Consider the following 27,051-nt stretch of genomic DNA (forward strand, 5'->3'; position numbering starts at 1 on the left):
GGATTTTCTAATTTTGCTAAATAATAATTGATTTCGTTTTGAAATACTTTTTTAGTGTTTATTTAGACACTAGATTTCCGCCCGCGGCTTCGCCCGCGTTTTCAAAGGAAAACCCGCATAGTTCCCGTTCCCGTGGGATTTCCGGGATAAAACCTACCCTATGTGTTAATCCAAGTTACCTTCTATATGTGTGCTAAATTTCATTGTAATCGGTTCAGTAGTATTTGCGTGAAAGAGTAACAAACACACACACACACACATCCTCACAAACTTTCGCATTTATAATATTACTAGTAGTTAGGATTAAAACTGCCTTTTACATTGTCTCTGATTAATTTTTTTAATTTATCTGTCAAATTAAATACTTAATTAAAATAAATAATAATATTACCTTCACAATCGCCTAACAACGGTTTAAAGCAATCTTCCGTATCCTCTCCATTATCCTCTCCTATCTCACGGAACCGTTGTATTAAGTTCTTTTCTGAATTATTTCGGAGAACACGAAATACAAGGTTATTTATTATGCATAGGTACCATGTTTAAATATAAATTTATAGTTGAATCGTTTCTATCGCCTTAAATACGTATTTTATCATAATTTATCACTTGAAATTTTTCCCACAAAGAGACTTTCCCGACTTATGGATTTTTCCTGACTTATAGAATTTTTTGCGATAAAGAGAAATTTTCCTCACGCATAGAAATTTTCCTAGAATTTTTCCTGACGTAAAGAATTTTTCCTGACTTATACAAATTTTCCTGACTTATTGAAATTTTCCTGGCTTATAGAAATTTTCCCGACTTATGTAATTTTTCCTGACGGATAGAAATTTTCCTGGCTTAAAGAAATTTTCCTCACGTATAAAAATTTTCCTTGCTTATAGAAATTTTCCTTCCTTATAATTTTTCCTGACTTATACATATTTTCCTGGCGTATAGAAATTTTCCTGACTTATTGAAATTTTCCTGGCGTATAGAAATTTTCCTGGCTTATAAACAAAACATTTCCTGACTTATACATATTTTCCTGGCGTATAGAAATTTTCCCGACTTATTGAAATTTTCCTGACGTATAGAAATTTTCGTGGATTATAAACATTTTCCTGACTTATACAAATTTTCCTGGCGTATAGAAATTTTCCCGACTTATGGAAAATTTCCTGGCGTATAGAAATTTCCCTGGCTTATAAACATTTTCCTGACTTATTAACATTTTCCTGACGTATAGAAATTTTCCTTGTTTATAGAAATTTTCCTGACGTATATAAATTTTCCTGTCTTATAAACATTTTCCTGGCTTATAAACATTTTCCTGACTTAAACAAATTTTCCTCACGTATAGAAATTTTCCCGACTTGGAAATTTTCCTGACGTATAGAAATTTTCCTGGCTCATAAACATTTTCCTGGCGTATAGAAATTTTCCTTCTTTAAAGAAATTTTCCTGGCGTATAGAAATTTTCTTGGCTTATAAACATTTTCCTGACTTATAGAAATTTTCCTGGCGTATAGAAATTTTCCTGGCGTATAGAAATTTTCCTGGCTTATTAACATTTTCCTGACATACAAATTTTCCTTATCTATAGAAATTTTCCTGACGTATAGAAATTTTCCTGGCGTATAGAAATTTTCCTTTCTTATCCCTTAATTTGGTCCGGTGTGACGGATACTTATTTAAAATAAATCCTGCCAAGTTTTTATTTCATGTTCATCGATTTCTAATCGATTAAATGTTTATTTATACCATAAACAAATAGAAAAAAATTTAGTAATGATTGTGACAACATTGCATATGTCAGTTGGGACGCAAAATGTCTGTGAAAAGGCAGCCACCTGTTTGGCTCAAGGTATTTATAACTATTTTTCTTATTTTTTGTGGAAAAATGAATTGAATTATATATTTATTTATTAGATAATAAACATTTCTATCATTATTTACAAAAACATTCACACTTTATTACATTTTTATGGTGTTTATTTGTAACCAAAATGTTTTGTCCGTCACAGCGGACATTGCTAATTGTATAGAAAAGTACCACTTTATTACTATGTCCGCTGCGGCGGACACCGCCAAAATGTGTGTGCTTCTGTTTGTTTGGTTATGGTTCTGAGTTTGGATTTTTTTTCTTTGCCAACAGCCTAACCGCGCAAGTAAAATTATTGCTTTAGTGCCGAATGAACATGCACCTTCCGATGCTAGCGAAATATCAGATTTGGAAACTGAATTGCATGATGCAAGTACTAATTCTTCCACCCCTTGTTTTCTCCTGCACCATCTTCCCTTGCTAACGTAACAGTAGATACATCCGACGATGAAGAATTACACTCCGAAGATTCTGATAGACCTGCTGATGACCAGATTCTTTCGTGCGTAAATTGGCGAGTCTTTTTTTGAAAATGTTCTATCCCTATCTGCTATTCCTAGATTGCCTGCAACGCCTATAACACCAATAGCTTCTTGATTAGCACCCCGAAAAATAAGATCTAAGAAACCACCCACAGTCAAAGCCAAAAGACCAAAAAAAAAACAACTTTCAGCTGACTTACAATTATTGGAGAGTAAATCAATTCCGTCACCAAGCGACAATAGAAGAAGGTGAGGAGGATGATTACATAGACATGCCAGAAGATGATTCACCTTTGAGTTTCTTTCACCTTTTTTTCTCAAGATATTTTTACTAGTTTCGTAGAGCAGACAAACTAATATTCAGTTCAAAAAACCGGCAAGTCAATTCAACTAACAGAAGAAGAATTTAGACTTCTTTTTTAATTTTCATACAAAATAAACATGAATTGTTTTTTTTTTTTAATTTTCATATAAAATAAACTGTACTCCGGTATCAAATAGTTCTATAATGTTCATTTCTGTATTTTTCTTTAGTAAAAAAACATAAAATTAACTGTGGTTTTTATTTACCGTAATTTGGCAGTGTCCGCTGTGACGGACACCAGTTTTCCCAGCAGTGGGCTATTGTAGATTTTTTTTTTCATTTTTCGAGAACTTTATGACATACTCCTGAAACCACAAAATTGTCAAATTCATATATTTTGAATATTTTTATCGGTGCCAAATTAAGGGTTATGGAAATTTTCCAGCTTATAGAAATTTTCCCGACTTATGGAAATTTTCATGACTTATCGTAATTTTTCTGTCTATCGAAATTTCCCTAACTATTGTTAAAAGCATTTTTCTAATCTTCCTAAAATTTACGACTGATTAAAGTACTACCAACCACCCACCTATTCCCACCCACATCCCGTACGCTATGCTCTCTATCCACAGGCCGCGCGTACGCAGAATAGCTCAGTATAGACTGCATAGCTAGCGAACGTATAAACTCGCGCGGTCGTTGGGCGCTTTCACCAGGGCCCTGGAATTATGGAATTATTATTAATTTCATGAACAATATCATCATCATAATTTTTTTTGAAAACAATATTCATAATTATATTTTTCTTTGCCCGCGGATTCCCCGGATGTTAAATTCGCATTAGTATGAGTCGTTTCACCGCTGTCAAAAGTTACCCATGGCCATGTCACATTAAAACGAATAAACACACTTTCGCATTTATAATATTACTAGAGGTCCGCCCCGGCTTCGCCCGTGGTACATATTTCGCAATAAAAGGTAGCCTATGTCCTTTCTCGGGTATCAAAACATCTCCATACATAGAAATCTAAATAACAAGACACTAGAAGTCGTAAGCGTGCGTGACCTTGTCGCCACTCAGGTGATTTGCACATCACCAGTGCATTCGTCACTGTTCAGTTGCTCTGGAGACGTATGAGTGTATACATGGTGTGTTTCAGCAATTCCCATTGCGGAAATTCTTCCACAAGTTGTAATTATACTTAATAAAGGAATAATATTTCATCGGAAAATATATTTTTTTAGAAATAATGCCGTTTTTCCTTAAAATTATAGAATATTTACAAGTATTACGAGTGTCACCATAGTAATCGAAATAATAACAATGAATGACACAGTCGACCATTCTTATTATCACGTTTGTTCGTATTGGAGCAAAAAGTCTCATATACTTAGGGATGTTATTCTAAAATAAACCGTAAATTCGTGCGTTAGGATACATATTCAAAAGCTTAATTTAATAGATAGTTAGTTTTCACTAAAATCAAGCTGTCCAATAAAAGGCATAGTTTACTTGTGTGTACTGTTTAGCTTTCGGTTTGAATGTGTTGATTTTGGCGACAGCGGTTTTCATACGAATTATGACATTATAGCCCTTCTATGTGTCTTGTTATTTAGATTTCTATGATCTCCATACCAAATTTCATGCAAATTGGTTCAGTAGTTTAGGCGTGATTGAGTAACAGACAGACAGACAGAGTTACTTTCGCATTTATAATATGTATCAATATGGATTTTTGTAATAAATTATCCTGCTAACGCTATTGTATTTTCGTTGTTTTATTTCAAGTGAACACCCATACAATTTTTTCACGAGCCGCCTCTGTATATTCATATATATATGTTCAATTATTATCGGTTTTTGTTTTGTGGTAATAGTTCGTATTTTAGTATGTGGTTATGAAATCGAATGCTGTCAAAGTCGGAGCATGAATGGTTATTTTAACAAAAAGCTATTGTATCTGAACTAAAAATTATCTAAATAAAACAAAATAATAAATGTGAAATAATATTAATTGAAATCTTCAATAATTTCATAGCCACGTTTAGGTAAGAACATGGGTAAGAAGTAATTTTTAAGTAGAATTCAGTAGAATACCGATATCTTTTTCTTATAATCAATATTTTAAAGACTGTCAACATTGTTGGAAACTGTCTCGTTTAAAAATGTCTGTCATGAGTCATCTGTGGTCTGTGCTGTATGATTAAAAAAAATATGATAACAAACATGGCGTGCTAGCAGTGCGTCATTTAATTCTGTTTACAAATTATTAATTTATCATAAATCTTCGATTAAATAGATGATGCGGTTACATAGAGAGCAACGAATGATCAGTGTCGCTTCCAAAAGGTACAGGAGCTCGGCTATCGGTCCAATGGGAGTGTAGCGAGTGATTAACGGCGAGCGCGATAACAGGAGGGGCCGGGGCGGCGGCGCTCGGCGGTAGCGGCGTGGGCGGGTGATATGCAAGCGGCGCCGACGCGCTACGTGTCCGCGAGCGAGTTGTATTCGACCGACGAAGTGGAGCTGCTGCTGGAGGAGATCAGGGAGCTGGAGCCGACGAGCTGCAGAGGGGAGGACGTGCAAGACTTCGAGATCGCGGGCAGCGGGTGCGCGGGCGCGGGCGGCCGCTCGCCCGCCGCCACCGACCTCACGGACCACTCGTGGGACTCGCACGCTCACTACTCGCGCGTGCCTCCGCCCCGGCCGCAGGCCCTCGCCCCTCTCTACTGCCGACTCTCCTACCTCTTGACGCCCTACGGATCGCTTACTTTCCTGCTAGTTGTAAGTATAATATCTTCTATTTCACAACAAAATTCATTGTGATACAGCATAACTATACCCAAATACAATACTCAGCATCAGTTTCTTTAGATCAAAGAAATTATCTCGTCTGAAGAGAAAAAACATCCAATCTTGAAATAAGATCAATAAAGATCAATAAAATATGTAAGGATATTCCAAAGGAATCTATTCTCCACCCAATTGATGAAACACAAAAATGTATTCAAGATGTCCCAAAAAATGATCCTGAAATACTCATAATCGGTGGACAACAATTTATTGGCTTGGCGCCCATACTCATCCGCAGTCGACGAAACACCAAATACCAAAAGTATAAAATTCACTCTTTCACGAAGCCTTATGCGCCCGCAGCAGACATCCTTTCTTGTAGCAACATGTTGCGAGATTATGATGATAATTACCTAATTATATCCATTGGTGAAAATGACAGTAATCCGTTTCAGTTGATGGCGAGTTTAACAAAGACTTTAGGATCATTCAAAAATGCCAAAATAATAGTTGTTAATGTGTTTCAAAATAGGTTCTTAAATGAATTTAAGTTAAATCAAATGTTATTGCATGTATGTAATAACTATAAAAATTGTACATTTTTAAACGTATGTAATTTTAGTATGTATCCTTCTATGAATTATATTTGTAAACGAATCAATTTCTTAATCGATATGCAATTCTATACTGACCACTTTTTATGTTTAAAAAACTTTAAATTAAAAACAAGCGCAGTTTCACAACAGAATAAACCTAAACAATTAAATCCTATTCTAAAAAAAGGAACTATACCTTACTTATTTTCTTTGATGAATAATAAAAATCGCGAAAAAAATAAAACCCCGACAGAACAGCTTGCACCCACTGAATCGTCGTCTTCTTTTTTTCGGCTAAATCAAAGCGCTCTCTAAATGCGTCTCATTTTACGTTACTTCATCAAAATATAGCTGGCCTATTGAACAAACTGGAAGCAGTTGAACTTACACTGAATGAGTTATTATCTGAAAATACGTACATTGATGTAATTTGTTTCTCCGAAACATTTGTTAGATTGGGAGATGAGTCAAATATTCGATTTAAAAATTTTAAGTTGGGTAGTATTTTTTCAAGGAGTAAGGAAAAACGCGGAGGAGTTTGTATACTTGTAAATAAGTTGATAGATTGCACCCCAGTCCCCTATTGTACTGATATTTCTACGGAAAAGGCCTTTGAATGTTGCGGTATCGAAATACGCTCTATGAATATCATCATTATATGCATTTACAGGATACCTAATTCCAATCCAAATGAGTTTCTAAACAGATTTGTAATACTGCTGGATAAACTGACAAAAAATAACAAAAAAAGAATTATAGTAACGGGAGATATGAACATTGATATTCTTAAAGAAAATTATATATCTCAAAGCTTGCAAGACATTCTCCTAAATTATGACCTTATCCTACATATTAATGAACCAACGAGACAAAATTCATGCTTAGATTTAATTATAAGCAACATAAAAAATGCAAAAGGAGCAGTTCATCTACTTGGTCTTTCGGATCATGAGACAGGTCAAACTTTACATTGCCCTATTCAAAAAAAAAGTTTACCTTTAGTGTCACATATAAAAAGGCGTGATTTTTGTAAAGAAAATATAACAAAATTTCAAAAATGTTTATCAAGTCTATCATGGAGTGAAGTCTACATACAAAACAACTGTAACGAAGCATTCAATAAGTTTCATGATTACTTCATACTTTTCTATAACTTATGCTTTCCTATCAATACCATTAAAATAAAAAATCGAAACATTGGACCTAAATGGATAACGAAAGGGTTAAGAGTATCCTCGTTAAGAAAAAGAAAACTGAGATACACGTACTACAAAACACATTCTACAAAAAACAAAGAAGCTTTTAAAAAATATGATAAGTTGCTCAAAAAATGTATTAAGAACTCCCAAATGAATCAAAACTGTTCTTACCTTAGTAAAGCGAACAATATATGCAAAGCTACTTGGAATATTATAAGTGACAAAGTAGAAGAAATAAAAATTCATAATTACCTAGAATGTATTAACTCTGGCTCTATAACGCTTACGAAACCGGAACATATTGCAAATTCATTTAACGAATACTACACTAAGCATGTATCCCCAGAAGCAAGCTGCAAACTAGGCATCGAGCCCAGAGAAGCGACTATGTTTCTTTTCCCCTGTACCGAGACTGAAACTATTCAAGTAGTTAACTCGTTAAAAAATACAAATTCAGTGGGATATGACGAGATATGTGTTTTTATTATTAAATTATGTATTAATCTTATTGCTAATGTATTGACATATTTGATTAATCTATCATTTGATGAAGGTATTTTTCCGGATAGACTGAAATACTCAATTGTAAAACCGATTCACAAAAAAGGCGATAAAAATGACATTAATAATTATAGACCTATAACACTTATTCCAATAATTTCTAAAATATTCGAAAAAATAATGCATAAAAGACTAATAGATTATTTAAGTAAATTCTCGATACTAAAACATGAACAAAACGGTTTTCAAAAAGGAAAGTCCACAACACTAGCAGCATACCAGCTTATACAGAGCATTCTAGAAAATATTGATAGTGGTACTAGCGCAACGGTCATATTTTTTGATATGAGTAGAGCATTTGATTGTGTTAACCATAGTATCCTACTAAATAAGTGTGATATGTATGGAATAAGAGGTCCCTCATTAAATTGGATAAAATCCTATCTCATCAATCGTATGCAATGTGTCGAGATTGCATGTAGTGGTGCTGGTCCAGAAGTAAAAACTATACGATCAACCTCCAGACTCAACAGTTCAGGTGTACCTCAGGGAAGCGTGCTTGGACCGCTTCTCTTCTTACTCTATATTAACGACTTACCAAACGTAACTAACTACAAATGTACCCTTTATGCTGATGACATTTCTGTGACTATATAATACCTAATGTAACTTCGGATTTGACATGTAATCATAATTTAAAATTGACATTGAATAGAATAATTGACTGGTTAGAAATAAACAACTTGACGGCTAACTTAGCAAAGACGAAAGTAATGCAGTTCCATAATTACAAACAAAGAAAATGTGACATTAATTTAATTTATAAAGACATTATATTGGAAGAAGTTGATGAAATAAAATTTTTAGGCATTATATTGGACAGCAATTGTAATTGGAAATCACATATTAATCATCTCTGTTCGCGTATAAACAAATTTGTGTTCGCCTTACGCCGTTTAAGGACCATAAGTTCAGAAAAAATTGCTCTTACCGCATACCATGGCTATGTGTCATCTATACTAAGATACGGACTTATATTATGGGGCAATTCAACAAGTATGAATAGAGCATTCTTGGCACAAAAAAAAATGTATAAGAGCTATTTGCGGGGTTGGGCCGCTAGAAAGCTGTCGCCCACTATTCCGAAAATTAAATATTCTGACACTGACCTCTATGTACATACTGGAGTGTTGTGTCTTTGTTAAAAAACACCCCCAATATTTCACAAAAGCGGCTGACGTGAGTATTGTTCCCTCTCGAGATCCTGACAAACTAATTATGCCTCGTTGTAAAACTGCGCTTTTCTCTAAAAGTGGACCTATTATGCTTATAAAAATATTTAACCATGTTCCTAAATGCATAAGAAACCATACATTGAATGTGTTTAAAAATAAGTTAAAGAAATGGCTGATTATTAATTGTTTTTATAGCCTAAAAGAATTTTTTGACCTTAAATGATAATTGCTAAATCGATTGTATAATATGCATGTGTAGTGTATTAGATCTAGTACCTATCTGTTTTACGCATATATTTGCATGCTTTACACAAAGCGAAACATGCTGAACAATTATCTCTTCACATCTCTCTGTACCATGTTTTTGGCAAATAAATGTTATTTTATTTTATTTTTATTTTATTAAGATTAGCATCACTCGGTGCACATCTGAATGTGTAATTTCTTTATGGATGACAATTTGAGATCACACTGGCGAAACAGTAAACATATGGCTAAGTAACAGATTAGAATAAAAGTATAAATTTCTATGAATACCATATAGCATTGTGTATAAATTTAGATAGATATAGATTCAAAGTGCCCACAATCTTCATAATTGTTAAAAAAAAATAATTATCAAGTAATTCCAATACAAACTCAATACTTTTATCTATAGTGTGTTGAACTATAAGAATTTACATTTTCTATGCTGGTCACATGCCATTGCATTGGAATTGGATATATTTTGGCTGAGTGTTGTGGTGATATTATGCGATAAATATAAAAACCTTTTCGCTACATACATATAAACAAGATATCCCACACATAAAGTTACCATGAAACGGAGCTGGTATTTATTTCTTGCTTATGTATTAAATATACTCTCATTAGCCTTAATGAGAAATATTTCTATAGTGATTCATTATACCTCAAAGAAATGCATGCAATTAAAAGTCATAAGACTTGCTCTATATAGTCCAGCTATACTAATTATTTTGTTTTATGCAGGTCTTTAAATTACTAATGTTATTTTTTATACTAAAATATGAAATAGAAAATGTTTCACCTAATACAAATGAAATTGATAAGCTTGTACAATTGTACATTATAAGTTATCTTGATCCCATATTCAGACATAGCAAATAACAATGCAAATAACTTTATTTTTTATTAAATCATAAAATGAGTAAATAATACAGCTTTGTATTTTTAAAATATAATAATAACTAAAACTACAATATTATATTGCTACACTTATATTTTTTTTATATTAATTAGATTTGTAATGTACCTATCTACATTAGGGAACAGTGCAATCTATATTAAATTCAGTTCAATGTCTACTCGGACTACTCTCTTAAAAAATAGGGGTGGAAATTTGGAAAATGTATTTTGGCCATGCGGGCAATGTGTGTTCAAAAATAATTGTTTATACATGGCTACATAGACTAGTTGATGTTTCCAGCTGTGCACGTTTTGCGTGTGCGTGTGCACGTGGGCGGCGGTGGGGCTGCGCGGCGCGGCGGCCACGCGCCCGCTGCTCTTCGGCGCGCTCACCTCGCTCATGGCGCACGGCCTGCTGCTCGCGCTGCACATCAGCCGACTGGTAGCGCTCTTCCCCATGGACTTTACTAAATGGGTAAGTGCTTTTTATTGTTTTAAGTTGTGAATTTAAGTGCAAGTGACTCCGCTACAAAAGTTTAAATAGTAACAGCTAACTAAAGCTTTTTACTGTTTGTTTTGTTTTACTCAAAATGACTAGGATTCACTGTCCATTAACTGCTATAAAAGATAAGACTAAAGGAGAGATTAATATTATCTTTCTGGTCATGTTGACACAGTAGTACAAATCACAGCTTCTAAAGTCTGTGAAATCTATCCACTATGTGAGTATTAAATGTTTGTCAATAAAGTTATAAAATAATATTTGTATGCATTGCAGAGCGGGTGGCTGGGCGTGTGGAGCGCGGCGTGGCTGCTGAGCGGCGCGGCGGTGCTGCTGGCGGCGCCCGAGCCGCTCGCCGGCGGGCCGCACCGCGCGCCGCCCTCCGCTGCGCTGCTCTACGCCACTGCGGTACGGGTCTAAGTTAATCATTTATAACACATGATTTACTAAGAAAGCATTTTACTTCATTAATAATTATTTTCAACAGAATCTTCAAAAAAAGAAGACCTCTATGTTCTTAATTTCACTGTATTATTATTTGTTTTGTAAAATTCGATTCAATCAAAATATTTTTAACCGACTTCAAAAAAAGGAGGAGGTTATATCATCGACTAAAATATGGTGATGCTATATTACAGGGAGTGGGCCTGTGCGGGTCGGCGCTGGGCCTGGCGCTGGCGCTGGTGGCGGCGCGCGGCGGGTGCGTGCGGCGCGGCGGGCGGGCCGGGGGCCGCGCGGCCCGCCAGCCCGCCGCCGCCTACCGCGCCGTGCCGCAGCCCTCCACGTCGCGCGACGACCCCTTATAGTGACGCACCGACTTCTAGGCGCGCCCGGCCCGCCGGCCCGCCCCGGCCCGCCGACCCGCCGCCGGACAGTGATGTGTAGTGCGTAGTGTAGTGCAGTGCCAGTGGGAAGTGTTTAGTGTTTTGGTGTGGTGGAGCCGCAGTGTCGGTGAGTGTACGGTTTTTTTTGGATCAGTTTATTGAATCTGTTCTCTGTTCTATTTGTAATCTCGGTTAGTAAAGTGTACGATTTTGATGTAATATATCAATGTTCGGTACTAAATGGGAGCAGATGTAGTCAAGAGATAAGCAAATGCAGTTTTTAATGTTTGAATAAACTTTGGATTACACAGTTTACCTTATAATACAAACACTTCCCACTCGTACGACACTGGAATACCCCATGCGATGACTAGAGAGTTCCCATTAAAGCGGAGATGCCCGCGAACGGGCGCGAGTCCGCCATCCCCTGCACTTTGGCACAAAACCAGGACGTTATCGAGGCTATCGACAGAACACTCCCTAATTTTTATATATTTTATAGAAGTTAGAGTTTTATAGTTGAGGAAGTGATTCCCGAGTGATTAACATTAGAATTGATCTCCCATGTATAGTATGTTAAGGTTTAATTTAGTTTAGCCGTATAGGACCAGCGATGCGCACTGATGATGTTTCATTTACAGGACCAAAATTGTTGTTTGGTGAGACAAAGGAGACATTTTGTGACCACTTGTATCTGGTAATTAAATATTTCTGTATTATACATAAGTATGTAAAGCAATCTTGTCTTATAAATGAGAACATTAACAGATACAAGTGTGTAGGTGTGAGATAAAGTTAGCTTAGCGGAGGTCGTCTAAAACTGCCACTAGATTTTCGCCTACGAGCTCACGTCCATTGTGTTAGTCTATTGATCTCGTGTGATCGTAGTGTGAGGCAAGGATGTGTAGTTGTTGAGTTTGTATTTTATATTAACACTTGCGATGTATGGAGCATTATGAGCAGTTTGGTTACTTTATAATGTGTGAAAAGCTTCGTTTTTGTTCGTTACGGCTTTCAATTCTAACAGTAATAAGGCATGTTGCCAGGGAAGATAGAAGAATTATAAAGATGAGGATTTTTTTATTTGTATAATTGCAAGCATAATTTTTTTTACTTGTATTGCAATTTTTACGCATTTTTAAGCTTTATTGAAGATCTCATTTTACTGTTCCTTTTTGTTTAGGTGTATCTTAATTTATTTTAAAGTGTATTAATTTAACTCAAGTCTGATTTTGATGCTAGTCCATATTGGTAGTTGTAAGTTATTTATTTACTGTAAGCATTTTAAATAGTATTTTGCACAAATTAGAATATTGTGTCTGTATTTTACAAGCTTTTCTTTCCCGACATTTATTACCCCTCCCAAGAAAAGCAAAACAGTACCATGAATCAAGTTTCCAATCTAATTTAAAATACAAAATGTATTAAAGCATTAAAATTTTATATTAAGCATTCAAATGCGATTGAACATAAGCCGGTATTCAAACCCGCGTCTTTCGTCTTAAAATAAAGTTAATTCTAAGCTTTATCTACATAATGATGATCTGGTAGTTCTTATGTATTATATTCTTATATATTATATCTTTCTCTGGCATATGTTTCTTGTTTATATAGTTCATATGGTACTGTTTTGCATACAGCATTATAGTGTGAGTGCAATAAGTATATTTATTGAGGTATGTACACATGTATCCAAAGGGTAATTTTTAGTTAGGTAACCTGCGTTTATTGTACCATTGTGTAGACACTTTGTATTATGCATTTAATCTGAATGGAATATTTTCTTGCTATATGTCAGAACTTGTAAGCCCCAACTTAAGGTAAAAATGTTATTTAACTTAAAAAATCGAGTATGTAAATGAAGTTGAATACAATACATGTTTTGTTTCAATTCTAAAAATATTGACCGAAGAGCTTCCTTTTAAAACATCAATAACATAAGGATTGTATTTTTCTTATAAAACATTGTAGAAGATGTAATTTCGATTAAAAAATACTCAATTCGAAGTGTTACATTAATTGTTTGGTTCTGACACAAAGCAAAACTAACATATTAAACATTATGTTACATGTAATGTGTGGGGAAGTTAGCGTAAGATCCAATAAACATAAGTATTGTTATAGAGATAATTTTGTACTGTCTTTCTGTCGTACTCGCGCCATGAGCTTAGAACGTTTCTACTGACGATATGACGTTGTGGTCCTGGAGCTATCTGGAATTTATGGATTTTTTAACACACTTTTTTATGTTGAATTAAGTAATTATTTTGAGGTTTAGTAAATGTGGATAGAATTGAATATTAAGCAATTAAATTTGATTAATAGAAGTCTGTGTCAGTTCATATATTATATTCAATGATCAGTTTAAAAATATTGTTTAAAAAAATGCAATTGTATATACATAATAGTGGTGTTTGTTACAAATAGCTCCAGGACCATTTACGGTGAAGGAAATACTCTTGGAAATAGTAAAACAACTTTGGTAATTATTAAATTATCTAACCTTATGTATAACTAATAATTGTAATCAATAATGTTACTCCAGTGAAAGCATTATTTTTATATTGTAGTGTACATATCACGAGTTTTTTATCTTCATACACAAAAGTTTTTAGTTGTTTCGTATTAACGTATTTATTGTCTAGTCACGTTTAGCGTTTAATTATGTAACACTTGTTATTGTACACCCTACACGGTCTAGCGATATATCTGCCGTCTTATACTTTAGCTTGCGGGCCAGCTGCTATGGCAAAGCTTGTAGTCTATGAAACATTGAAACAAAGAGAAATTGTAAAGTTTATGATGTTTGCATACATGCAAATTGTGTGATAGTCGCTTTACGCTTGCCCAGGATTTTAAGCTTTGTAATTTCTCAATGACAAAGTACATTATTTGTAAGCTTAATAGCTGATACTCGCAAAGTTAATATTTGTTTCTGTATGATCAATTTATAATGACTTTGTTGTGCAAATGCAGTTAACTTCTAAGTTTATGTTGTTACGACACTGCCCACAAAATGTATAGAATATTAATTGTAAATGACAGTAGTTTGCTAGATTTAATTTTCTAGCTTTCTCATGTATGATAGGTGCAGGTCTGGCCCTTTATGTTATGATGTGCCCAAATAATGCCCGCGCGTACGCACCAATACAAACTGCGATCTAGTTTTAACTCGTTTTATACTATTATTTACAAGTAAGTTTACGGGAATTGTCACAGACCGCAGGATTTATGTTATTTATGAAATAATTACGCAGCTTCAGTCCTCTTGCCTTATGTAAAGCATAAAAGTTGTTTTACTTTAAAAATTGATGATCGTGTCGATGTGTGGACTTGACAAATTTGTGCGAGTATCGTTTACTTTTAACTTTTAATGGTAATACATAATATATTATATGGTTTTTATACTAGTGTGCATTTTATTTTTTATCGTACTTATACCTTAAGCTTAACTGTGCTGTGTGTCTTGGGCCATTGAATGGTAGAACCGACTTTTGTAATACTAAGGAAGGAGCAGTTACAATTTTGCAGTGCCTCAAAAGAATCATTGATATGATTTTGAGCTATCTGTGATACATATTATGTATCATCCCAATTGCTATTAGATTAATGAATAATTAAAAATCAATAACCAGGTTAATTCCAGTAAAAGCATTACTATTTTATTATCTACGATTGTAGACAGATTATCATATACTTCAATTAGAGCCGAGTACAATAATTGATACATTCCTAATGTATTTTATATCAATAATGGTCACTAGATATTATCGCCTTATCGCGATTGATTTTAAACGTTAAGCTCGATATTGTAGCACTTAATTTTTATAGGATTATGTTGGTATTATAGTGAAAAGTTTTAAAAATGTAAAAATGAGTGGAGCACGCAGCGTGTCTCGTGTGAGGCCGTGGGATTCAGAGAGCGCTATATTGAAGCAGTATTACCGCGAAAATGTGTTGTTTATGTCAGCGGAGGGAGTTTTGAAAGTTGTGTCTGTTGTAAGTATTTCTGAATGCTATTGACTGTTGTATTCTTAGGGATAAAACCAAGTATATATATTTATAAAGATAATTGCTGTTCGATATGTGTACATAATATATAATATAATAATGCACCTAATGGAAATCAGAAAATTAGTAATTGTAGTTAAGTGTGACTAAATAAAATTTATTAAAATAAATCTTAAAAATTCCGTGCACTCATCAATTAATATTTAATATTAATTGATGAGTGCACGGAATTTTTAAGACTTTTTTTTTGCGATTTAAACTTTTTCTCTGTCAATGACCGATGAAGACCGGTGAAAAAAATTATACAAAAATGTAGATATCTGATTTTAGGCATTATAAATATAGCTCTAGTAGTTGATAAAACCTTCTAGATCCTATGTCTAATATCGTCCGTACTGCACCTAACGAACGGGTCTTGCTCCGGCGCGCCGCGGCTGGTGTCGGCGGCGGCCGTGGTAGCGCTGCTGTCGGCGGCCACGCTCGCCTGCCTGTTCAGTGGGTCTGCGCTATCCATTACTAGTTATGCTCCTACGGGGTGGTTGTTTACTGTAAGTATTTAATAGCTGTTCTGCCTTCACTCCCCGTTGGGATAAAGTTTTCGTAAACGTTATAACTTATGCTACATGATACATCATTGACTAGTATCATCAAAATCGGAGCACTGGTTTTTGTGTAATAGAGTAACAAACGTAGTTACATCCATGATCCATCGCCACAAACCTTCACTTCTATAATATTAGTATCTAAGATATTAGTGATATTAGTATACTGGATAGTAGGAAGTAGGATAGGCTGGATATTGCGTCTAATTGGAAAGCAAAGGAAGCCGTATAGCATTAAGCATACTAGGTATGTTTTAAATAGAGAAATATCGTACACATTTCATTTGCATTCACACAAAATTGAAAAATACTTTTTTTCACATTTTCTGACGCAGTAGGTATTTTGGTGTGAACCTGCGTCGTGCGTTTTGTTCGGCTCAAGTAATTTGCGTACTCAGCTAACAATTCATCTTCAAGCTATGCAATTAAAATTCAGAAGATTTAATTTTATTTAGGAGTAGAAATACAATGATATTATTTATTGTAATAGGCATAAGACTGGCAGAAACTGTACAGTATACCTAACTAAGTAAGCAATTGAAAAATTGACCTAACATAATATAATTACCGCTATATTATGCGTGCTATGGGCTATGGCCTGTGAGTTTTTATATTACCGCCTAATTAAAAAAAAATATTTGACAACCACCGTTGCTCCATGCGCTGATTACTGTATGAATAACGTGACCAATGCTTTAAACACCTAAAAAGTCCTGTGTCTTCTAATGATCCTTGAGCGAAATTGTAAACTTTGAGCTTATCATATTATAAGATAAATTCATTTTTATAGACTTAAATGAAATGTTCTTTTTTTATGTCCGAGCAGGTAAAGGGGCAGGTGGGCCACCTGATGTTAAGTGGTACCACCGCCCATAAACACCTGTAACACTAGTGTTAAAGGGCTGATAGACGTAGGAACTTTAAAACCGCGGTTTTAGGGTGCACTCACACACATCAGTCACCGTCACGGCACGTCACCGGACAGGATTAAAAAAAAATATGTATCAATAGTTCTAGTATGACTCTGTTCCCACACGACAGTCGCCGGCACGAAATCTATCAGTGACGTCCCCGGTCAGGCACGTCAAATAATCTTTCCATACATGTACCATACTTTTATCCCCACTCACCCGGTGCCGTCACGTCTCAGTTCAGTCAGCGTCGTGCTACCGTCAATTGCTACATGTTCTCTAGCGTGACACACGTCTAATCACTGACTAACCTGATGTATGTGTTCAATGATTCAGTCAAACCGGCGACGTGACTGACGGACAACATGACGGTGACTGGTGTTTGTGGATACGTACACAAACCGTCACCGATCAGTCATCGGTGACTTGACGGTGACTGATGTGTGTGAGTGCACCCTTAAAGTTCGCGTACTTACTCGGCTCGACGTCGGTGACACACGCAAGAGCTTGGTCAGTAGCTTCTCGCGCGTCACCGATATCGAATGTCTCTATGTCATCAACAGAGGGAATTTTATGTTATTCAGGAATTAAATATAGACATTTTTAATTTAATAACCACCACCTATTTTTAAGTAAATAGCATTCTAACAAAATAAATGTTCAAAAATTGAAGGATATATTTTCGTTTTTACTATTATATTTTGAGGGTACTTTACAAAAAAAGAGCGTGTGCGCCGAGCCTACGCGTCAGGAGTGAAACTTCCTTGGCGGGATTCAAAAATACCTTCGCCAATATTCAATTATATTATATTCATTCATAATAATTATATTAAATTATTTTCATAAAACTAAAAGAAGAAGACGAAATTAATTGAACTTTTGCACTTAGTAACACCTATTATAGCTAGACAGGCTAGGCTCGCGGCTCGCGGCGGTGACAGACGTGCGAGCGAAGGCGGGCTACGAGTAAAATTTCAAACATGTTGGATCGTCAACGAACTTACTCGACGGTTTTTAAGTACGCGTACTTGGGGTGACACACGAGCGAAAAAGGTCGTCGAGCCACAAGTTCGCGTACTTACTCGTACGTCTGTCACCCCTATTACAGGTGCTTTTCCGGCCTTTTACGGACAAATAAGCTCTTTTCTTGAAGGTCCCAATGTCGTAGTTGTTCGGGAACACCGCAGGTGGCAAATCGTTCCAAAGTTTCACCGTTTTTATGTTACAGGATATAATAATATCGACGGTGATCGGCGCGACGCTGCTTGTGACGGGCATCCTCAGCATGGCGCTGTGCGAGATGGAGCACCCCACTGACTACGTGCAGGGGGTAAACTGCTATTAACTTATAAGTTCTCATCAAAGATCTCATACTTATTCCCATTGCAACATAGGCTTAATATTATAGGTCTGTAATCATACGTCAATAGTTAATAAAGTATGAGTTATACATTGAGTTACTATGTACTACGTAATGGAGTTATAGGACCAAGTAAGGAGTAAGGACATAAAACACTAAGTAGTATTGATGTGCCATCAAACCTTTTGATTCTACAGCATTGGGTAGCTTTTATTTTCTTATCCTGTGGATAATGTGCAAATAAAATTAATTTATGTACGTTCATTTCGTTCAGAAACCGGTAAGTACCTAAGGTAACGGCACCAGTGGTGGACAAGCATCCAGTAATGGACAAAATAAATATTAAATTTAAATATTAAGGCCAAAATTAACGTTATATAATTTGGCAATATTTAAAATAAAAGTTTGGTTCATAAGCTATCAGAATACGACACTTCATCTTATTCGGCCAAAATGTTTGAAGATGGCAGAACGTTATGTTTAGTTGCTGCGACTCGTTTCGAAGAAATCCATTTTTACTAAGGAAATCCTTAAGGAAGTGAGGACACAATTTTGGTTATAAGAATTTTTGTATAAATGTCAGAAAAATTTGATATTACTTTTATTTATAGTAGTTAAGTGTACGAAATATTACACGATTTAGTATCATGATAGGTTATGTTGTTTAAATAAAATTCTTCAGTGTCCATAACTGGATTTAATTCTATGGATATATCCATTTATGGACATATGTCGAAAATAAACTTTTTTTAAAGTTATTATTTACATGCGCTTCTCTGTATTGTCTTTTCTTTCTGATTAATAATATACCTATCACGACCATTTCAAACAAAGGGTTCCAATATTGTACAACAATTGTCCATGACTGGATTTGCTTTGGTTCCTATAATGGACATTGATATTTTTTGTTAAAATTACACTAATGGACACAACAACATAACAACAACATAATATCTATCTAAACATGAAGAATATATTTTAGAACAATGGGTCATTATGTGCTGTGCGACTCGTTCTCGGCTTCATTCTCATTTCTCTATCATTGCGTAGAGAAGTCGCATACTTATGCGTATTGTAACGCATCTATCATAGAGAGTTCTCTGATGAATTGTTGGGATCGCTGTCTGCTGCTAAATTCCACCACCATATAGGTAGCATACATGCTTAAATTTCATCCACACAATCTTAACAACAGTTTAAAAAAAGCTTTTTGCCTCGTGCTACAATTTGGAATCCATTGTAGCACGAGGGTGCTACAATTTGGAATCCATATCGATGGACCGATCAGATTAAGGCTGCTGGCGGATTCAGATTGGCGATTCACTTCACGAGTGTAGCGGAATGCCAGGAAACAGAGAGATATGGTGGAACATCGTGAAGCGGGTAACATCTACCCCCCCCCCCCAAACCTCATGTTGACCACGTTCGCTCTGACTAGAGTGATATAACGAAGAAGAATAAGTCCCAAAATGGATGGAATGGCAGTACTTTTTTAGTTATATTTTTCATCCCTGACTTATTGAGAAAAAAAAAACAATATTGGTGTTTCTTAACGGACATAACTCGCATTTAACGATGCATTTGTCCAATTTTTGCCTAGAAAATGGAAATTAAAACTGTTTTAAATATAATAAGTATGCAAAATAATTATTAAGTACTATTTTTCATAAATGCATCCCCGATTTATTGTATTCCAATCATCATTTTCAAGATTCTATTGCTAACTATAAGTCTTCTCCAAGTGTAAATAACTGGAGAATCAACATTAGGTACAGTCCATAAATGGGTGTTCATAACTGGATGTTGTCCAAAACTGGGTGTCCTTAATTAGATTTTTCACTGTCCAACACTGGTGCAAAAAAGTGGTTTTTTAATTTATAAATAACTTCTTTATTTATGCATTGTAATCTTTTTTCTAACATTGGTTACGTTAAACTAACATTGAACTAAAGGTATAACTAAACAATATCCAATAAAGTTAAAAAACCTACGAGAAATTTGCAAAAAACTTCAATTTTTTCCTTAATCTGTACAAGACTGGTGCCGTTACGTTACCTAGTTTTGTCTTTTTCATTGAAGTCGAAGACCGCCACCACTGTTTAATGATGGATTAAGGTTGGGTCGCCTAAGATCGGATGTGACATAAGATCGGATGCATGGAATAACTTGCAAACTAGGCAATATTCTCTACTGCTGCCAACACTACTAGATCCGCCATTTTGTTCTGCCCCTCTCTTCACTTTGCGGCCGGCCAGGCAAACTTCTTTGTCAAATTTTTTGAGGAATTTCCTGACCCAATCATTGATGCTCAATGTATGGACGTAAGTCCAGATGGTTTCCTAATGTGAACTTTATTATTAAACGCATAGAAGTGAAGATACTACATAGTCCGATCTTCGGCCGAACTGTTATTTTCTTCACTATGGTAAGTCGAAAAAAGTCTACTTTTTAGGCTCTTAAATTTGCTTAGATAGATAGCATCTACGCAAACCAAAAAATTAGGGGTTAAACAATATTTTTTTGTCATCAATTTACAGTTGACCGCAACAGAAAAACGACATCGAATCATGAGAAATAAAATAAAAAATACAGTACGTGTAAAATTTTCGGCAAATACGTCCGATCTTAGATGGATCTTAGCCGACCCAACTATAATTATTTATATATGTCTATTTATCATCATTACCTAAATAAAAAACTTTCTCATTACTACATTAAAATATGTAATCATATATCTAGAACAAATGCAAAATCAATATCAAACCAAGGTCACAATTTAGAATTTATGTGCATTAATCTCGTGGCTCGTGGAGATGGTGAATTTTGTACCTCTTGTTTAGTCACAAGGAAGTCGTAAAATTACATCGAGATAGTATGTACTACGTATATCTCGATGTAAAATTACAACGCATCGAACGGTGGCAATATGTATACATATACAGGGTGTCCCACTGTTGGTATACTAAGCTCAAAGGGGGTTATAGTTTTGAATACGCTGAGTACGTAAAAAATACTTAAAAAATTCCAGACGCATTTTTTTTTCAAAAAGATGAATTCTTAAAACTCTATGTGTACACCCATAACAAGCAACCCGCCCAACTTTGCCTCCAGCACGTGAGCTATCGTTTAAGATTATGATTTCATAGACAAAATGCTCACATAAGAGAAGCGGTATATGCCGGCTGCGCGAAGCTAGAGAAGAAAACATGGATTTTCAGGAAAAATTTAGCAAAAAATTTTTGATGTAATTTTGTTTTTTAAGTATTTTTTACGTGATCAGTGTACGCAAAACTACAAGTCCCTTCGCGCTTAGTATACCAATTGTGGGACACCCTGTATATATATTATTATGTATTAGGAAGTATTAAAAATTTATGTTCGCAGTTCTATAATGATGGTCTAGGTATAGATATCTAGTAGGTATATAGGTATTAAATACAAGTGGTCTATCACCGCTTCGTTTGTAGAACATACCTATGCATAGCTTTAGCTTCCCTCATGATTCACGTAGGTAGGACGCAGGTACATAGGTATCGATAATCGAACTGTGTAAGAATTTTTGAAATCAGTCGTACCTAGTTCCCGAGATTAGCGCGTTCAAACGAATTCTTCAGCTTCGTATTTATTAGTATTATAAAGACTAAAGATATTCGAAAGCACAATGCTAAAATTCGTAAATAAGTAGGTTACAGATAATACAGATTTTTGTTTAAAAACCTGATAATATAAATTTATTCATTTGCGAATTATGCAAGAACGCCTATAAACGGAATATATAATTAAGTTTAAGTACGAGTTCATTAACCCCTATTACCTGGTTGGTGTGACGCGGAATTTTTGTCACCACTGACCTTCGGAATTTACTTTTATGCTATCAATATTGATATTATTTTTAAATTAATGTAAGCAATACGGAAATGCAGGTTTAAATTGTGTTTTGATTTACCTTCACTGTCCTATTACAATATACATAATTATATACTTGAAGTAACATTTTTATGAGCAGTAAGCTAATATTTTTAAAGTTCACATATTCATGGATAAAATAATAAAAACAACTAAAATTATTTTTAAGTTTTTGTATTATATTTCAGCCCCTTACTATTGTAAATGCTGGCATTGCAACAGCCAGTGGAATTGTCACATATATGTCAGTTATCAAGAGATGGGATGCGGCAGAACGATCTCGACAGCTTCAGCAGCCCACTCAAACAGAAGAAGACGTATAATTCATATTTCATGTTAGATTTAACAAATCTAATAAAATAAGTATTATTGATTAAGAAATTTTGGTGAATACTGAATGTATTACCATGTAAATATTGTAATTATTGTATTTAAATAGGATTTTTAAGTTGCTAGAATAGGAGATTAAATGAATACACAATACCTTAGTCTTTTATTTACAAAACTTTAATAAATTTATATTCGAGTAAAAATAATAACAGTCCATAAAATTATATACAAAACCAACACCATAGATATAATATTTGTACCATTAACTACAAGCTTCTAATGTTCTAAAGTAATGCTGCACAGACTCAAGCACACTCTCCGCTTTGGGTTTGGCCGCTACACCTGCTATTTCTACTCCTAAGTTCTCTATCTTGTGTGCCGTTGAGTTTCCAATTGCAAAGTGTGGCAATACAGAGAGCTTGTTGCTGAATGTCTGCAGTTGTCTGTAGATGTACTCACACCCAGAGGGACTGAAGAACACCATGCAACACGGGTTGATGTTGTTGTTTAGATCAATCAGACTTTCTCTTAAATGTTCATTCTCTTTTGTTTCATACACAGTTAGTGCATCAACTGAGATACCCGCTTCTTGTAATACATTTGGTAGAATTTCAGAACGCAAGTTGCCACAGGGGTACAGAAACTTACTTGATGCTGCATTTTCTGCACTCATCACTTTTGCCAAGTTTTCTGCACTGCCCGATGTTTCGCCGAGTGCGTCCAGCCCCAGCATCTGTTTGATTTTCCGACTGCTCGCTTCACCTACAGTGTATACCCGTTTTGAATTCCATATCACGAACTTCGAAGGTGACCAACATTTGGATACAGCTTCGATTGCTCGCGGGCTCGTCAATATAATGCCATCGTAATCGTTTTGCTGCAGTTTTTCACTTAGTTCCTGCAGGTTTATGTACACAAATTCCAACGGCTCGACGAATATGGCTTCATAGTTATGTTCACTGAACGCTTTCTGATAGTCCTCTGACAAACTTTTAAATAGAACGACTTTCTTCATAGTTTCAATGTTTTCCGTATCATTAATCGTTTGCTCTTTGCTTTGTTGTTTGCTACATAACAAGGCTGACCCTGAAAGTGCAGGAAACATGGAGAGAAATATGTAAGGCATTGAATTCTTAATGAGATGGAAAACTTCTTTTTTACATTAGTGCTTTAGACTGATTTTTATCAAACAATATGTGTGGAAAACTTACGTGAAGTTTACGTTATGTTTAAGAATAAAGTCATTTTATTACAAAATAGTACTTTTTAATTTGTCCTCTCGTTTATTAATGAATTGTTAATAGCCTGTTTGTCGTTTTTACCATTTCTTCCTTGTTCGTAATGACAACATTCAGAATTCAGATCACATCACAGATGTTGATACTTGATACTTGATTGTTGTCAGTTGTCACACATGACATTGTCAATTCATTTTGACAATGAAATACGTCCATAGACATGTCAGATCAAAAATTGGATACTCGTTATAGAAAAATTATACATTCAAAGTAACCAAGGTGCATGCATATACGCTGTCTGTCTGTTACTCAATCACGACTTAACTACTGAACCAATTTGCATGAAATTTGGTATAGTCATATTTTGATACCCGAGAAAGGACATAGGATAGGTTTTATCCCGGAAATGCCACGGGAAGGGGAACTATGCGGGTTTTTCTTTGACTGCGCGGGTGATGCCGCGGGTGGAAAGCTAGTGAGTAATAAAAGTATTATTTGAACTCTATTTGATGCTATCTAAGTGTACATTTAAAAAGTATTTCAAAATGATTTTGTCTAAATGACGTCCAGAAAAAAGGAAACAATTCATTTGACAAATTGTCACATACCGTGAATCTATTTTATGTGTGTTATTTATGTATTTATTGGTTTATGGGGATAGCGATGTGAAGAGTCTGGCGGGGCTGGCTTTCGATGCCGTTGAACGGGTGCTCCAGCGGCCTTCTGGTGACGGCGCTGGTGACGCTGTTGCTCCTACCAGCTCAGTATTATGTTCCAGATTTTGGCTCGAAGGAGCTCATTATAGAACCGGTGCCGATAACTCGGCAGCTGGTGTCACCGGAATTTTATAATTGGTTCTCGCTAGACTTTCCACCTCTTGATATATTTTTTACAGTGTTACTTATTCTGTTGGCGTTTGTAACACATTTATGTGATTGGATACAAAGAAAACTAATGGAAAGACGGATATTAAAGGTATGTAGTCTATTAATTAATGAATCCATTAATACAGGAACTACTGGTCGATTTGATTTATTTAAAACAAATTTATAATTAATGTAAAGTTCATGAAGGGTTTAAAATATTGAAAATTTTGCTGGCTATATGCAAGACAATATTATGTGCCATATTATAGAACTTTCCCGATTCCGATATTTCGTATTCCAATTATAGATCCGATAAGACCATAATAATTTATATTTATGTATTTATTAAAGTGAAACTTTTATTACATCGTCTCAAACTTTTTGGTATGTGTAGCGCATGTCGCGTGTATCGCGGCTGCCGAGTAGGTATACCTACTCGGCAGCCGACCGACACGCGACATGCGCTACACAAAGCAGTGTTCGGAACCGTTCGAACAGTTTCACTTTTACCGTGGTTTCATAAAACCACACAACATTTTTGTTATTGGAGCTTTTAATTGCTTTAATTATATCGAGTTAATTAAATAAAGTTTACATTTTAGTTGCATTACAAACATGGTCTGACGCAGACGCTTTATATTCCAGTTGAACGTATACTTAAAAGATTGCGTAGAGCGGCTCCGCGTATGGGACGCTCGGCAGGAGCAGGTAGAGGCTACCTTACGCACGGTGCAGAACGCCACGTCAGAGTACAACCTGCTGCTATACCTCATGCTGCGACACCGACGCCTCTCGCCCGCCAAGCCGCACTGCTACTACGATAAGGACATCGACGACATCAACTATATAACGAACCAGACGATCGAAGTGTAGACTTAATGTTTGTAATGTGTTTTTGTTTAATAAATGTGTATTGTAGATTATTTTTCGTTTTATTTTTTTATCTGAGACTAATTATTGTTAAATATTATGAAAATAAAAACTAAATTGATGAGATGACTCATTGCAAAACTCTATTGTTCAAAAACCAATGCATTTTCTTGTCGTATTTTTTATCCCATCTAAAAATGATAAAGTTTCTATAAATTTAATACATTCTAGAGATTTGAGTGCAAGTGCGAGATTGATTATACACGAAGCTGACAGAAATGGATTTTTCGCGGATTTCCTTTGAGCGAAAATGGAATATATTCGCAGAGATAGCGGACACGACACCTCGGAACTATTCAATATTCCAAGATTTGCGCAAAATATGTCACACGGCATCCGCTTGAGGTATATTGAAAGGCAAATACCAGTTGCGACTGCCGACTGCCGAGGAGTATTTTTATTCGATTTAAAACGAGTCAGACGGCATTATATGTACCTACCTACTTGTAAATATAAAGTGAGATTCAATTGACGGTAAAATTGAATAACTATGATGTAAGAGCTACTAAGATTTCTAAATAATATGGTTGTTATTTTGTTTACGTAAATGAAGAATTATAATATAAATTAAGCCCTTGTATCTATACATATAATAAATCTGTAGAAGGGTCAATTCTGTACATTAAAAATATTGAAGAAATAAATAGCAGGGGGTGTTACTGGATCGATACCAAACCCAAATATGTGATTAAAAAAATTTTTGTCTGTCTGTCTGTCTGTCTGTCTGTAGGTATGTGAAGACATCACGTGAAAACTACCGGTTCGATTTCGATGAAACTTGGTATAATTATACCTTATTATCCTGGGCGTAAAATAGGATACTTTTTATCCTGGAAAAATACGTAGAAAAAAATTAGTCTTAATTTTTCAGTTTTATCCATAGACGTTGTTCTGTAGAACCGCGAACACACGTTGCGTATTATTATAGGCCTAGCCGTATTTGGGTCCAATAGATATTTATAAGATGTCATTGTCAGAGTTACTCAAAATGGAGAAATAAACCATCCACGCGAAGACCGACATCCGCGCGGACGGAGTCGCGGGCGGAAGCTAGTTTGTAATAAGAAAAGCTAACGTAAAATACTTTTCAAGAAGACTAAAGTCTTCAAGAAATCAAAATCTTAATAATAAGCTAGTACTTATCTCTTAAAGTTAGGTACTTTGTGCTCTGACCCTATTCGCAAATCTTCGGATTAGAAGCTCGAATAAAAAATTGCAAATACAAAGCTTCAAATACAAAGTTACAGCTATTCAGCTAGTTTAATATTCTGAAAAGCATAAATGTTATACAAAAATATTCCGTTCCATAAAACCTCTGCTTGTATTAAAAGCCTCAAGCAAGAAACGCGTGTAAAAGTTCATTAAATGGCTCGAGGTGAATGTATCTCATGTGCATGTCAGATTTCATATTTCTTTCATTTCCGTTTATGTTTTTATTTATGAGCTT

At 35.2% G+C, this 27,051-nt stretch overlaps 4 protein-coding genes and 1 long non-coding RNA gene across 5 annotated transcripts; 4 read left to right on the forward strand and 1 right to left on the reverse strand.

Moving 5' to 3' along the window:
* Positions 1–4,832: 4,832 nt before the first annotated feature.
* LOC149481968 (uncharacterized) lies at positions 4,833–14,860 on the forward strand. The gene is made up of 4 exons (XM_089704579.1): positions 4,833–5,438; positions 10,426–10,599; positions 10,903–11,034; positions 11,265–14,860. The coding sequence occupies exons 1-4, from the start codon at positions 5,118–5,120 to the stop codon at positions 11,430–11,432; spliced, it is 795 nt and encodes a 264-aa protein (XP_089560705.1). The 5' UTR covers positions 4,833–5,117; the 3' UTR covers positions 11,433–14,860.
* Positions 14,861–15,293: 433 nt separating this feature from the next.
* LOC149481969 (uncharacterized) lies at positions 15,294–16,096 on the forward strand. Its single transcript, XM_089704699.1, has 2 exons — positions 15,294–15,449; positions 15,833–16,096. The coding sequence occupies exons 1-2, from the start codon at positions 15,324–15,326 to the stop codon at positions 16,019–16,021; spliced, it is 315 nt and encodes a 104-aa protein (XP_089560825.1). The 5' UTR covers positions 15,294–15,323; the 3' UTR covers positions 16,022–16,096.
* A 2,097-nt stretch (positions 16,097–18,193) lies between these two features.
* LOC149481970 (uncharacterized) lies at positions 18,194–22,721 on the forward strand. Its single transcript, XR_016316852.1, has 2 exons — positions 18,194–18,304; positions 22,429–22,721. It is a non-coding gene; the product is annotated as an uncharacterized LOC149481970 (long non-coding RNA).
* Positions 22,722–22,725: 4 nt separating this feature from the next.
* On the reverse strand, positions 22,726–23,941 carry LOC149481971 (uroporphyrinogen-III synthase-like). Its single transcript, XM_089704676.1, has 2 exons — positions 23,782–23,941; positions 22,726–23,656 (listed from the first exon to the last, which is right to left on the reverse strand). Exon 2 carries the CDS (start codon positions 23,583–23,585, stop codon positions 22,833–22,835), a length of 753 nt encoding a protein of 250 aa, XP_089560802.1. The 5' UTR covers positions 23,586–23,656; positions 23,782–23,941; the 3' UTR covers positions 22,726–22,832.
* Positions 23,942–24,316: 375 nt separating this feature from the next.
* LOC149481972 (uncharacterized) lies at positions 24,317–25,591 on the forward strand. Its single transcript, XM_089705159.1, has 2 exons — positions 24,317–24,783; positions 25,320–25,591. The coding sequence occupies exons 1-2, from the start codon at positions 24,502–24,504 to the stop codon at positions 25,545–25,547; spliced, it is 510 nt and encodes a 169-aa protein (XP_089561285.1). The 5' UTR covers positions 24,317–24,501; the 3' UTR covers positions 25,548–25,591.
* The last annotated feature ends 1,460 nt before the right edge of the window (positions 25,592–27,051 follow it).

This window comes from Colias philodice, chromosome 16, assembly GCF_061535455.1.
Source record: "Colias philodice isolate Cphi_HAF_F1 chromosome 16, ilColPhil1 Martin Lab GWU primary, whole genome shotgun sequence".
Taxonomy (NCBI): domain Eukaryota; kingdom Metazoa; phylum Arthropoda; class Insecta; order Lepidoptera; family Pieridae; genus Colias; species Colias philodice.